This window comes from Gopherus evgoodei, chromosome 3, assembly GCF_007399415.2.
Source record: "Gopherus evgoodei ecotype Sinaloan lineage chromosome 3, rGopEvg1_v1.p, whole genome shotgun sequence".
Taxonomy (NCBI): Eukaryota; Metazoa; Chordata; order Testudines; family Testudinidae; genus Gopherus; species Gopherus evgoodei.
Genome location: NC_044324.1, coordinates 129,910,771 through 129,925,844, shown reverse-complemented (window position 1 = coordinate 129,925,844; position 15,074 = coordinate 129,910,771). Strand labels below are relative to the sequence as shown.

The 15,074-nt window shown below is 41.5% G+C and overlaps 1 protein-coding gene across 1 annotated transcript in view; it reads right to left on the bottom strand.

Annotated features, from left to right (window-relative positions):
• The window catches only part of ARID1B (AT-rich interaction domain 1B), a 441,148-nt gene that overhangs the window by 19,805 nt on the left and 406,269 nt on the right, over positions 1 to 15,074 (bottom strand). Inside the window, 2 exon segments of the mRNA XM_030556641.1 lie at positions 1,243 to 1,415; positions 2,875 to 3,013. Coding sequence (XP_030412501.1) covers positions 1,243 to 1,415; positions 2,875 to 3,013 — 312 coding nt within the window.

Below are 15,074 nucleotides of genomic sequence, written 5' to 3'. Positions count from 1 at the left end.
AATCACACATGATCATCTTTCCAAGAAGCCTTAGATGATATGACAAAACTAATTTTCACTTGTGACTTAATCTAAATGAGAAATAAATGGGTATGTGCAGTAAACAACCTGATCCCAAGATGACCGTGGAAATCAAAATAAGTTTAAGCTGGAAAGGACGTTATTTCCCCTGAAGTTCTGCTGTACCAGGGTCCAGGGCAAAAGGTGCAGGATTTAAAGGAAACATAAGGCCTCTACCCAGTTGCTGTTCCAAATGGTCTCATCAGCATCACTTTCCCTCTCTTTTTTTAAACTGGTGACACCAGTGCATTACCACTTCTTCTCCTCTCCCTGCTCTCTGTCCTTTTCCTCTCCATTACCTCGTCTTCCAGCTGCCACTTCATACTCTTAAACCTCCATCATCTGCTCTTCCCTCTTCTGCTCTTATGGACTCTGAACCTCTTCCTACCCTCCCCCTTTCCTATACGCAAACATGTAGGAGAATAGTTCAAATTATTCTTTCCTAAGATACCTTAAAATTCACAGAAAGACTCTGAGTGAAGTGTACCTGGGGACTGAGTTAGCTTTAGTGTTATTCTCATTTTTAACTTTCTAAAACACTAAACTTTGAATTACGTGGCACCTTTCACCACAGGATCTCAAAATGTCTAACAAACATTAATTAATTACACCTTGCAACACTCCTGTGTGCTACACAGGTAAGTATACCTATTTTACAGCTGTGTAACCTGAGGTAAAGAGGATAGGAGATTTGCTTAAAACTGCACAGTGAGTTTGCAGTTGAACCATGATAGCACCTCTGAGTTCTGACTCCCAGCTTCCTACTCTAACAATTAGAAATGCTATCCCAAGCTGTAATATAGTTTATTATAGTCCAAGATGCTACTAGAGTATTAAAAACCCCCAGGCCCAACTAATTTAACCCGCTGATCCCTAGTGGTATAGTCCAGTCACAAACAGTACTGTGTAGTATTCCTAAACAACCATTCTGGGATCCCGTTGACGCCTGAATCTTACACTTATATAATTTAACTTTGAGAGGGGGAAAAATGACCAGAGAAAACTGAGATGTGGTTACACTTCCTTTATTGCCGTGGAGATATGATGTTGCTGATGGCAATGATGCAAAGAGACAGGGAGCGCATGCAAAAAGAGCCATACCAAGCACACCGTGACAAATCAAAATACATTGCTTGGATAAAACTAGGGAAGAACACACTGAGACTGCCACTTAGTAGATACCTTTTCTTATCCCACCAAAAGGGTCCTTATTCGGTTCATAGGGCATCCTTCCCATCATATCTGGCATGTTCATCCCTTGCTGGTATGGTGCATTTGGCGTCATGGAGTTTCGCTTCGGAAATGCGGAATCACTTACATCAGAAAAGGGATCGTGCACACTAACTGCACTGTTTCTAAACAGACAGACAAAATGGAGGCATTAATGTTATAGGAACACATGCAAGAAATTGTGATACCAGAACAGACTATGGTCCTTCTAGTGCAGTATCCAGTCTTTGCTAGTAGCCAGTGTCAGATGCTTCACAGAAAGGCATAAGAAGTGCCATAATAGACAATTATGGAATAACCTGCCCACAGGAAAAGTTTCTTCCTACCCTAGCTTTTTCCTTAAGCATGAGGGATTTTTTTATCCAATCTAATGTAAATGTGCATATTGCCATTAGTCACATAAAAGTTCTCACCTTTTTGGAATCCAGAGCAACTGTTTGCCTCAATACCCTGAGGCAATGAGTTTCACGTTAATTACATATTGTGTCAAAAAGGTATTTCCTTTTATCAGTTTTAAATATAATTATCTTTCAGTTTCACTCAGGGTCCCCTTGTTCTCGTATTGTGACAAAGAATAAACAGCAGCACTTGATTTACCTTCTCAATACCATTCAATATTATGCACCGGCAGCAACCTTTGTGGCTTCAGCTAGCTTTATTATAAAGGCCTTATAAACAGGGCTCGAAAAACTGAGTTGCTCTGAGAACTGCCACGTTTATTCTGAAGGCAAATGAGAATGCTTTTACAAATGGGAAAAAAATTAATCAAACAGTTTGAATGAGAGGTCATTAAAAAAGGTTTGCTACTATCCCTTCTATCTCTCCACGTAGTCAGATCTCTTCGAAAACTTGTGCACCGATTACAGCTGAAGACGAGAGACTATTATTAAGCGAAGTTGTGAATGATTTTGTTGTGGATGGTCTAGATCTCAATCCTGGTCCCACTGACGCTGCTGAGAGTTTTTTGTCATAGACTTTAGTGGCAGAAGGATAAGGTGCTGTGTCTGCACAAGAACATTGCCCTTGGCTGGCTGACTGCTGCTTAATAAAAACACGAGGGTCCTTCTCTATAGAACAGAACAGTTCTCCTGCAGTTACCAGGTAGTTGATAACTAAGAGAATTCTCCCTTTAGCTCAGGGGCAGGAGACTATATGTTTAGAAGCGAAGGAGCAGGGTTTTAGTCCTTGTTCTGCACATGTACATGGTTTATGATGGAAAGGACCATTATAAAGATGATCATGATCCCACTTTCAACTCAGAAAAATCCCCATGTTCTCAAATTTTAAGGTTAAGTATCACTGACAACTGAAGCACTGACTATCAACTCAGGAATTCTGCTTTTTCCAAATGTACATTATTACGGGAATAGAAGGCAGAGCACTGATAACCACAGTTGCTGCAACTTGTTGCAGAGCAAGATGTTATGATGCAAAATGACCATGCAAAGATGCCCTTGGAAAGAACAAACAAACAAAACCCCTGAATACTGCTTTTCTTTATACAAGCGACACCCTGATGGCACACTGTTCTACTCTATGTAGCAAGGGCAAGAAAGGTGAAATGAAACACTGAGTTTTCAATACCTGCCACCCTGCATAGGAGTCATCTGTCCATGAGGTGTTGATGCTGGTGTTGGAGGCTTCAAGTCGCCCGGCACTTCTGTCATGGAATTACTACCAGTAGACTGGGGAGTCTGTGGACCTTGTAGGGAACCAGAATTAGCTGGCAGATTTAAAATAAAGACATATTAGATATATCAAGCAACGTACTAGGGAAGCAGCAATCATCAAGGAGAAAGAGCTATTTTAAAATGAGTCTGCTACTCTGCTTACACACTATGCATTTCAGTATGTCAGCCTTCCTGAGCATCCCCTGAGATTGGTATAGTCAGTGTTGTACTATCCCCCATCTTTTCTAGAACTATGAATTTAGTCCATTGCCTAAAGCAACATGAATGGAAATCATCTAGGCAAAGGAGGACTTTTAATTTAAATAATAGGTCAGAGGGTACCCTCTTCATAAAATGACATAACTTCAACACATAATCAGTACCACAATACAAATATTTATATAGCAACTTTCACCCTGAAGGATTACTTTACTAACTCAAACTGATACATAAACACTGTATCAGGAGAACTTCATAATTTCATCTACCACTGAAATGCAGCTCAGAGGTGAAATGTGGCAGCCAGTTAACAATGCACAGCAACCTTACACAACCTATAAGATAGGATGAGAGAAATACTCTATGGAAAGAATATTGTATCCTTTTTTAAATATAGAGGGAACTTTAGTTAAGAAGAAAGCAATTACCAAAAACAGAATTTGAACAGGATACTGTGGTTAACACCTCATATCTTGTGAAAATTGCAACAGAATGTTTAACAAGTGTTAGGACCTTGGTTTTACGTAGCAATCAAACATGACCACAGAGAGTGGAATATACTTCAATACACTTCAGCTCTTGAAGAACTGACATAGGTAAAGCAATCTGCGAAGTACAGTATGAAAGGACATTGAAGTTCTTTGCTTCCACTCTGCACTTTCACAGTATTCTGCAGATGTCTTCCTCTGAACTATTTATTTCAAGGAAAAGGTATGCCCATGCTTAGTGTGTATGTCTAGATTAGGTAACTCTGCAAGGCCACCCATTTCATCTGCAACTGCATTTGTACTGAGATCTCAATGAGGGATGGAGAGCATTTGCACCACTGGCACTCTTTCACTTTCTTAAGTGGCTACATTCTTACTATAATTACAAGGAAAGAGAGAGCATTCTGTGAAGAGTTCTATTCCAATGAGAATGAGCAGTTATATATGGCCCACTTAACTGAAGATATTATACAAAGCTGGTGATGGAATACATGCACAGTGTACTTTTTAAGTAAACCTACAGATACCCTTTTAACGTTAATACCAGACAGACATTTTCACTGCATGAGATATTAGAATATTTTCCCAACTAATTTAGTTTTAGAAATCTGCTAGATGAGACTATACAAGTCCATGTATAAGCTTTGGATCTGATTTGCCATGCCCCCTATTCTCAGGATCCTATTGACTTCAGCGGGAGTATCACCTGAGGGGGGCCTGCAGGATCAAATCCTTTAATATAATTGCTGTAAACCAAGATTCACCAGAAGGAAAAACATAGAACTCTAGAATATTTAGAAAAAAAAATCTTAACTTAGCCTTAACTTTGCATTTCCTGTTTTCCACTAGCTGGCTACAGTCTGTCATGTAAACTCTTTCTAGTGCCTGGCCTGTCTACATGTGCTCAATGACTAAATGACAAAAATGTGCACACCGCTGCTAGGAGAAAAAACAGAAGGAGGCAGCCAGGGTTAATCTGCCCTGATTTCTGGGAAGGGACAGTGGGTCAGAGTTGGCCCCAAATCCTAGGAATCACATCATCTTGATGGATGCAGCTCACTCTTGCTTGAAGGATGCCTTGCTTCGGTTTGCTTCATTCACATCTGTATTGCATCTTGCCAGTATCCGGAAATAATTCCTGCTCCTGAAACATCAGGACCTTTGCACAGCTTGTTTCATTAGTCCTAATGGTGCTATCCTTGCTTCTCAACTTTCCCAACTGTATTTGGTTTATGCCCATATAGTAATGAAGTTCTAAAAGCTTTTAAAAATCACTGAGCCCATTAATATATTAAGAAATCCAAAACACAAATACAACACAAAGCTCATGTGCAATTAATGTTACATTTGACTGGGAACTTTGGGTATATCTACACTGCAAAAAACCCCCAACCCTTGTGGCAGCAAGTCTCAGAGCCTAGCTTGCACTATGAGGCTAAAAAGAGCAATGTAGATGTTACTGCTCAGGCTGGAGTGCAGACTCTGACACCCAGTGAGGGGGGAAGGTCTCAGAGCCCAGGCTCCAGCCTGTGCCTGAACATTTACACTGCTACTTTTAGCCCTGTGGCATGAGCCCCGTGAGCCTGAGTCAGTAGATCTGGACTCTGAGACTCACTGTTGCAGGATTTTTTTTTGGCAGTGTAGACATACCCTTCGGGTGCTATCGCAATACACATTTAAATAATAATACTAATGAAAGTCACCATGTGCATACACAACAAACCCTTAGACTACATGAAAGAAATCGAGACTCTCTGCTGAGCAGGACAGAGACACCCATCTGTCACCCTGACTGTTCATCCCGGGAGGTATGGTGCCTGCCAGGGGCCCGTATCCGAGATGTTACAGAGGCATTGTCGAGGATTATCCGGCCTTCTGACTATCACCCCATGCTACTCATCCATGTGGGCACAAATGATACTGCGAGGTGTGACACTGAGCAGATCAAGAGTGACTACAGGACTCTGGGAGTACGGGTTAAGGAGTTAGGAGCGCAGGTGGTATTCTCTTCGATTCTTCCTGTTGAAGGTAGGGGCCCGGGCAGAGACAGATGCATCGTGGAGGTGAATGCCTGGCTGCGAAGATGGTGTCGCCAGGAGGGCTTTGGCTTCCTCGACCACGGGATGCTATTCGAGGAAGGACTGCTAGGCACAGATGGCGTTCACCTTTCGAAGAGGGGAAAGGTCTTATTTGCGCACAGACTGGCTAACCTAATAAGGAGGGCTTTAAACTAGGTTTGACGGGGACAGGTGAGCAAACCCCAGGGGAAAGTGGGGAACAAGACCTGGGAGATGGGTTGGAAATAGGAGGGAGCACGGGCTATAATGGCAGAGAGGAAGGAGGGTCAGGGCAAACCTGGGAGGCAAGATCAAACCAGTATCTTAGATGCCTATATACAAATGCAAGAAGTATGGGTAATAAGCAGGAAGAACTGGAAGTGCTAATAAATAAATACAACTATGACATTGTTGGCATTACTGAAACTTGGTGGGATAATGCACACGACTGGAATGTTGGTGTGGATAGGTATAGTTTGCTCAGGAAGGATAGACAGGGGAAAAAGGGAGGAGGTGTTGCCTTATATATTAAAAATGTACATACTTGGACTGAGGTGGAGATGGACATAGGAGACAGAAGTGTTGAGAGTCTCTGGGTTAGGCTAAAAGGGGTAAAAAACACGGGTGATGTCGTGCTGGGAGTCTACTACAGGCCACCTAATCAGGTGGAAGAGGTGGATGAGGCTTTTTTCAAACAACTAACAAAATCATCCAAAGCCCAAGATTTGGTGGTGATGTGGGACTTCAACTATCCAGATATATATTGGGAAAATAACACCACGGGGCACAGACTATCCAATAAGTTCCTGGACTGCATTGCAGACAACTTTTTATTTCAGAAAGTTGAAAAAGCTACTGGGGAGAAGCTGTTCTAGACTTGATTTTAACAAATAGGGAGGAACTTGTTGAGAATTTGAAAGTAGAAGGAAGCTTGGGTGAAAGTGATCATGAAATCATAGAATTTGCAATTCTAAGGAAGGGTAGAAGGGAGTACAGCAGAACAGAGACAATGGATTTCAGGAAGGCGGATTTTGGTAAGATCAGAGAGCTGATAGGTAAGGTCCCATGGGAATCAAGAGGGGAAAAACAACTGAGGAGAGTTGGCAGTTTTTCAAAGGGACACTATTAAGGGCCCAAAAGCAAGCTATTCCGAAGACCACCTTGGCTTAACCACGAGATCTTGCGTGACCTACAAAATAAAAAGGCATCATATAAAAAATGGAAACTAGGTCAGATTACAAAGGAAGAATATAGGCAAATAACACAGGAATGCAGAGGCAAGATTAGAAAGGCAAAGGCACAAAATGAACTCAAACTAGCTATGGGAATAAAGGGAAACAAGAAGACTTTTTATCAATACATTAGCAAGAGGAAGACCAAGGACAGGGTAGGCCCACTGCTCAGTAAGGAGGGGGAAACAGTAACGGGAGACTTGGAAATGGCAGAGATGCTTAATGACTTCTTTGTTTCGGTCTTCACTGAGAAGTCTGAAGGAATGTCTAATATAGTGAATGCTTACGGGAAGAGGGTAGGTTTAGAAGATAAAATAAAAAAAGAGCAAGTAAAAAATCACTTAGAAAAGTTAGATGCCTGCAAGTCACCAAGGCCTGATGAAATGCATCTTAGAATACTCAAGGAGTTAATAGAAGAGGTATCTGAGCCTCTAGCTATTATCTTTGGGAAATCATGGGAGACGGGGGAGATTCCAGAAGACTGGAAGGGGGCAAATATAGTGCCCATCTATAAAAGGGAAATAAAAACAACCCAGGAAACTACAGACCAGTAGTTTAAACTTCTGTGCCAGGGAAGATAATGGAGCAGGTAATTAAAGAAATCATCTGCAAACACTTGGAAGGTGGTAAGGTGATAGGGAATAGCCAGCATGGATTTGTAAAGAACAAATCGTGTCAAACTAATCTGATAGCGTTCTTTGATAGGATAACAAGCCTTGTGGATAAGGGAGAAGCAGTGGATGTGATATACCTAGACTTTAGTAAGGCATTTGATACGGTCTCGCATGATATTCTTATAGATAAACTAGGAAAGTACAATTTAGATGGGGCTACTATAAGGTGGGTGCATAACTGGCTGGATAACCATACTCAGAGAGTAGTTGTTAATGGCTCCCAATCCTGCTGGAAAGGTATTAACAAGTGGGGTTCCGCAGGGGTCTGTTTTGGGACTGGTTCTGTTCAATATCTTCATCAACGATTTAGATGTTGGCATAGAAAGTACGCTTATTAAGTTTGCGGACAATACCAAACTGGGAGGGATTGCAACTGCTTTGGAGGACAGGGTCAAAATTCAAAATGATCTGGACAAATTGGAGAAATGGTCTGAGGTAAATGGGATGAAATTCAATAAAGATAAATGCAAAGTGCTCCACTTAGGAAGGAACAATCAGTTTCACACATACAGAATGGGAAGAGACTGTCTAGGAAGGAGTATGGCAGAAAGAGATCTAGGGGTCATAGTAGACCACAAGCTTAATATGAGTCAACAGTGTGATACTGTTGCAAAAAAAGCAAACATGATTCTGGGATGCATTAACAGGTGTGTTGTAAACAAGACACGAGAAGTCATTCTTCCGCTTTACTCTGCGCTGGTCAGGCCTCAGCTGGAGTATTGTGTCCAGTTCTGGGCACCGCATTTCAAGAAAGATGTGGAGAAATTGGAGAGGGTCCAGAGAAGAGCAACAAGAATGATTAAAGGTCTTGAGAACATGACCTATGAAGGAAGGCTGAAGGAATTGGGTTTGTTTAGTTTGGAAAAGAGAAGACTGAGAGGGGACATGATAGCAGTTTTCAGGTATCTAAAAGGGTGCCATCAGGAGGAGGGAGAAAACTTGTTCACCTTAGCCTCCAATGATAGAACAAGAAGCAACGGGCTTAAACTGCAGCAAGGGAGATTTAGGTTGGACATTAGGAAAAAGTTCCTAACTGTCAGGGTAGTTAAACACTGGAATAGATTGCCTAGGGAAGTTGTGGAATCTCCATCTCTGGAGATATTTAAGAGTAGGTTAGATAAATATCTATTAGGGATGGTCTAGACAATATTTGGTCCTGCTATGAGGGCAGGGGACTGGACTCGATGACCTCTCGAGGTCCCTTCCAGTCCTGGAGTCTATGAGTCTATAATTCAGCTGTCACATCCCCTCCCCCCCTCCACCTTACATCTCAAAGTATCCACTGACACCAGGCAAATTCTACATTACTTCCCTGAAAAGTGAAAAAACCCAAAACTATTTCTGAGTTAAGTTATACAGATTTTTAGAGTCAATATACTAGAACCAGGTAAGCATCCTAGCATGGCCCCCTGCTATTTACTATAAAATACAATATTGCCTCACCTGCTATATTTCAAGCTTCTCTCATGATGGGCTATTAAGTGCCAATTAAGCAACTAACCCACCCTGGGCAAGAACAACTTAATTCAGATCTAAAAAATAAAGCTGACAGCAGTTAAAATATATTTGCAGTATTTATAGGTTGCATAAATACACCATATTTTTATTATAAAATAATAATACTCTGTTTTATAGTATTTCCTTATATAAACATGTCTTATTCAAAAAATCAGAAAGCAAAACGAGATACCCAGCTGAGAACTTGTAAATCAAATTTCTACCTGCTGGCTGTTTTAAAAAAATGAATGGTAACAAACAGCTGAAAAATGTGTTGTACAACAGAAATGCCAATACCAGCACAGTGAATGCAAGCTTCCCGAAACTATTTTGTCAGTGTGCTTCAACTTTGACCTGGCAGGAGCACTTCTAGCGATGTGACCGCATTACAGTGTCTGCGCCTGTTAGGCTGTGGGGTGCCTACAATAACATAAATGTGTGTGATGTGGATCCTGGTCAACTAGAAAATGGAGAGAGAACAACTGGTAGGCCACTGAACAGTTAATTTATGGTTTCTGAAGAGCGTTAATGTACAAAACACATTCTTCATAGCACAAAAATCTAAGCTCCTCACTCAAAACAATGGTTATTGTAGACAGGGCAGACAGAATTGCATATTATTAAGGTTGCCCGACACTTCTCATTATTACGAGACCCTGTTTTCAGATGCTTATAACTTTGCCAAACTTTAACCATTTGGGCTAAAATTTTTCAGACCAGGTATCTGCTTCGGGATGAATTTTTTGTTTGCAAAGTTTCGGTCAAAATGGTTTAGTTGTTTCTGGGAATAAAGCTAAGGGAAAATACATCGTTTTATCCATTAAAAAAAATCTGGCAAGCATTTTTACAGAAGCTTTAGTGCACTCATGCTTTGGAACATGGACTTTAAATCTGGTGTGAGGCAATCTTTGTGTCAGCAGTGTGTCTTTTGCTGCCTTTGTGAAAGTCCACCCTAGTCCTAAACCTTTGAAAAAATCAATTTACACATGCTCAGTAGTGACTTGCTAGACCACAGTTTAACTCCCCCAAGCTCCTGTCTGCACTGAGCATACTTCAGTCTGGGGCTGGGTGGGACTTTCCCTGCAATTTCTGCTCCTGGTTGCTCTGGGCTGTGCTGGATCTGGGTCTGGGCTTAGAACAAACAGCAGCAAGTCCAGCTCTTCTGTGCTCTCAATGCTCCTGCTCGGCCCAGGCAGATGGGGAAGTTGTCTGAACTGAGTGCAGAAAGGAAAAGACCCAGACCAGGAAGGATGCAGGGGTAGTAGACTGGGACAAGGAGCTTGGAGGGGCAGTACTGCAGTTGGAGGCTGATGGGGGGAGAGAAGGGTCTGGCAGTTGGGGGAAGATTAAGACTTGCTGAGCAAAGAAACTAGGACTGAGACCCAGAAGGAAACAGGGGTGAGAGGACTGGGAATCAGCAAGTCAGGGGACTGGTTGTCTGAGGGATTATAGGGGGAGACTGGAGCTAACTGGGACTGGGAATCAATGGGGTGAAGAGAAGTTATTGCGGGGGAGACATATGATGAAGACGGTGTGAGGGAATAGCTAGGACTGGCTGGGCAAAGAGACTGGGAAGAGGAGCTGCATGTTCGGGGACACTGAGATTGGATGAGAAGCCGGGGGAGGGAGACTGGGACTGGCAGCTAGCGGGAATGGGGAATGTGGAAGTGTCTGGATATCAGAGGAAAGGAGATGAGAGACAGACTGGATGAGGAACTGGGAGAAGTGAAACTAGGACTGGCTGGGCAAGGAGACAGGAACTAATGATGAGGTGAAAGAGACTGGGATGGGAGTTTAAAGGGTGGACTGTCTGGGTAACAACACCGATACTAGGATGAGAAGCCTGAGGTGAAGATACTGAGACTGTCCGAATAAGAAGAATGGAACTGGGACAAGGAGCCGAGGGTAGGGAAGAGAGGGGACAGGAACAGCGCAGAGGGAATGCGGCAGAGAGGGTCAAGGCAGAAGAGTCTGTGCCCACTACAGCATATTTCTCTCCAGAGACTGAAATGAGGCCAAGATTCCTGAATCTCATTATTCCTCTGCTGTTAGCAAATATCTGTGAAACCAACTGGCAAAACAACTCATCGCCCTCTAGTGCTGGTCACATAGAGGATGACAACCTACTATTGCTATCAGTTATTCCATTAGCTCAAGAGGTCTGTTAGATGGATCTAAAGGTTTCAACCGTTGATGAACCACATGGGTGTCAATAGGACACCACATGATGGAATTTGTTTTTCCAGTTTGCTTTTTAAAAATCTCAGGATTTACACACAAAAATCTTATGTTAAAAGAACATTATTATTAAGGTTGCAAACTCAAGCACTCAAAAGTTAGGAAATGCCAGAATTAAGGTTGTCTGTGCTATTTAATTGGCCCCTTATGCGTACTGATTATGATACAGTCTTAAATTACATGATCACATACAATTTTTCCACAAGACCCCGCCTCATTTAGTGCACAGGACTGACATACTCTGGGGATGAATCAGCATTGTGTAGTGAGGGAGACTGTTGCGTCATTTACAGTAGAAGTTGGAAGGTATGTCGTCAATGAGGCAGGGGATTACAGCAAGAGAAAGAACTGTCTCATGCTTAAGGCAACTGAATGTTGTCCTGGGAATTTGATTCTATCCTTGCCTGTATCACACAGTTCCTATGTATTGCTAGGCAAGTCACTTAAACCAAAAACTTTTCACAGGTGTTCTTCATTTACTTGGTATGAGACCCTGTGGTTTGATTTGCAGAAGTGCTGTCGACTCATGACTGCAACTGCAGTCAATGGGAGCTGTGCTTTGAATATATTAAGTGCTATATAATGCTAAATACTCTGAAAAATCAAGGTCCTAGGTGTCTCAAATTAGGCTCCTCAGATTAGTGGATACTTTTGACCATGATCTCTCTGTGTCTCAATTCCTCCCTGTAAAATGGATAATAACCCCTCAGCACACAGGGGTTTTGTGAAGACAAATTAATTAATGCTTGTGAAGCACTCAGATATTATACTGATGAGTAACATAGAAAAGCCTATGAGGAAATTAATAATTTTGTATTCAGAGAAGTAAATAAGGCCTTGGGCTACACAATGAACAAAATACTGAACTGGAGGAGAAAACAAAATATTGAATAGCTGCTCACTAAGTGATCAATGTCCCTTCTGCGCACTGAATGAAGAATGGGTCCTTTGGAAAAAAACAGTATGATCATGTAATTAAAAGACTGTACCATAACGCATACGCACAACGGGTCTGGGCTAAGGCTGCACAGGCAAGTAAACTCCAGCACTTCCTAACTTTTGGGTGCCTGACTTTGCCACCACAATAATGTTTTCTGAACATAGTTTTTTTGTATGTTATATATACATATATATACAGTGTACACACATAGGTTATTTATAATTTATACTGAGTACTGTCCAACATGTACTAGGTGCTGTGCAAATGACTGGAAGTTATGGTCTCTCATGTATGTTTATATATACTGTTAACGTATTATTAGACGTATTCTCATTAGTAATACTTTTCCAGGTAGGAATCATGAAACTAAACCCTTTTGTCTGTGTGTCAAAGCTGCTACTTGCTCCTCATTCAAATCTCTCCTTGCATCCCACTGTTGTTTAGATTTTCAATGCTATGCTGTTCTCTGACACTGTTTACATCCATCCTTGTAGCTTATCTTTTTGTTTCTGTTCTGTTTAAGTTGACTGTAAACTTCCTAAAACAGGGATCCTGTCTCGTTACTTTGTCAAGTCCTACATAAGCACTCAGTACTATAAAACAAAACAACAACAACAACAACAACAACAACAACAACAACAACAGAGAATTAAAAAGAAGGAAACAGACAATTATTTGAAGTGTTTAAGCTGTGCACACAAGACCATACAGCTGATTGGCGATGGCTAGAAAAATACTCCTCTATGTCTAGTCAACTAGTGTAATATGTGATTTTTCAACATACAAAAAAGCCTGAGCAGCACCTGCCTTATAGGTGCCACCGTAGATTGTAAAAAATTGAAAGAAAACTGTCTGAAAGCAACATTTTCATCATGGCATCCTTCACAGCCTCCTATATGGACCAATTTGCTGCTAGCTGCATGAAATTAGCACCTCAGGGGCTGCTTCCTTAAAAGGCCTGCAATGCTAGGGAGTGTGGTTTCAGGAAGGACCCTTTATTTACAATAGTTCAAATGTGCAGTTAATAAAAACAGAAAAAAATTCTTCCTCTTGCCAGAATTATTTTTCCTTCAGAAAAAAAAAAAAAAAAAAAAAGAATACAACCTCTTGAAACTCCATTACTAGGAGGCCTGACATGCTCTCGCTAGGATATCCCTACCTTTTGCCAGAAGCTACAAATGTATACGCTAAAGTAACAATGGAAAGGTATTGAAGGTTAAGTACATTCACATACTTCAGGACGTGAACAGCCAGACGCCACGCTGGGAAGATAATTTACACAGTATGAACCCAGTGCCCTAATTCTGACTAGGATGGGGGTGGGGTGGGGAGGAGAGAGTTAGTCAGATATGCCACAGGTCTACAGTCAACAGAGGTCAATCAGAGGGCACCTTTATTTATAACCCAGACCCTTTTCTCATTTATCTTCCACTGGGGATTCCCCGGTTGGCTACATGACAGGTTTTGTGACATCACCTGTCAGCTAATAATAGAAATTCAGTCAGCCACCTGCCAGTAAAGATGGATGGGTTTTTGGTTACAAACTTACTAATTGAATGACTGGCTTTTTTCCCCGCCTCCCCAAGTCTTGTCTCTGCTGCCAAGGAAACACAAAGAACAGGCTGTTGGATCTCTGTGTTACAAAAGAGCACAAACTTTCACAGGTTTGCTATCATATGATCTGTGTGAGACCGTCAAGACCAAAGTCTTGTCTGGATTTTATTCAGGAGTGCCCCAATCTATCGCTGAGTACTGCCCAACATTCACTAGGTGCTATGCATATGACAGGAAGGTATGGTCCCACATATATGTTTACATATTTTGTTAAGATATATTACTCATATTATCATTAGCAATATTTTCCAGTTGGAAATCAGGAAACAGAACCCCTTTCTCTGTGTGTCAAAGCTATGACCTGCTCCTCCTTCAAGTCTCCTTACGTCCCACTTTTGTTTCGATTTTCAATGCTACATTGTTTTCTGACACTGTCTACATCCATCCATGAGCTAACTCACAGCCAATTCTGAGCCAGTATAATAACGAGTAACAAACCCCAAATACACAGGCTAACAATGGCCACCACTTCCAGAGTCATGTGTACCCAACTGATGTATTTATTGTGGCTAACAGAATTTCTTTTCTGACCAACAAAAGAATCTATAGTGTCAGAATGGAAAACACATCATATATGTTAGAAGCTTTTGGCAATTTGCCTCCTGGCAATCATTAGCATTTTATCATAATGGCCACCTTGTATTTTCAATTTAGAATTTTCCACAACATTCATATATAAAACACTTAACAAGCTTATGGCTTTGTCTTCACAAGAATCTCCAAAAAGCATTAGCATCCCAGATAGAACACTTATGAGGATCTTGCTATTCCCTAGTGCTTGTTTGTCTGCAAGAAGCAGCTCCATGACACATTCAAGGCCATCTCTTCTCATATGATTTCTGAGTGGACTGGAGAAGTTCAGATAGTAGCATACATCCAACTCATGCTTTAAAATGGACAATTAGAACAAAAACAACAGTGAGTTGGCTGAGGTGTGTCTGACTCTGGCCTCCACTGAACAAGGCCCACTGACCTACTGCTTTGCTGAACTAGTCCAACTCTTCTTTTGGAGTTGCTGGGATATTGAATTATCACAGGCAGTCTTGAATTGTCACAGGCAACACCAGACAGCTAATTCTACCTTCAGTTACCACCCATTCTCACTAAAGTCAATGGGGTTACAAGAAGTGTAAGTGATGGTAGAATTTTGATCCC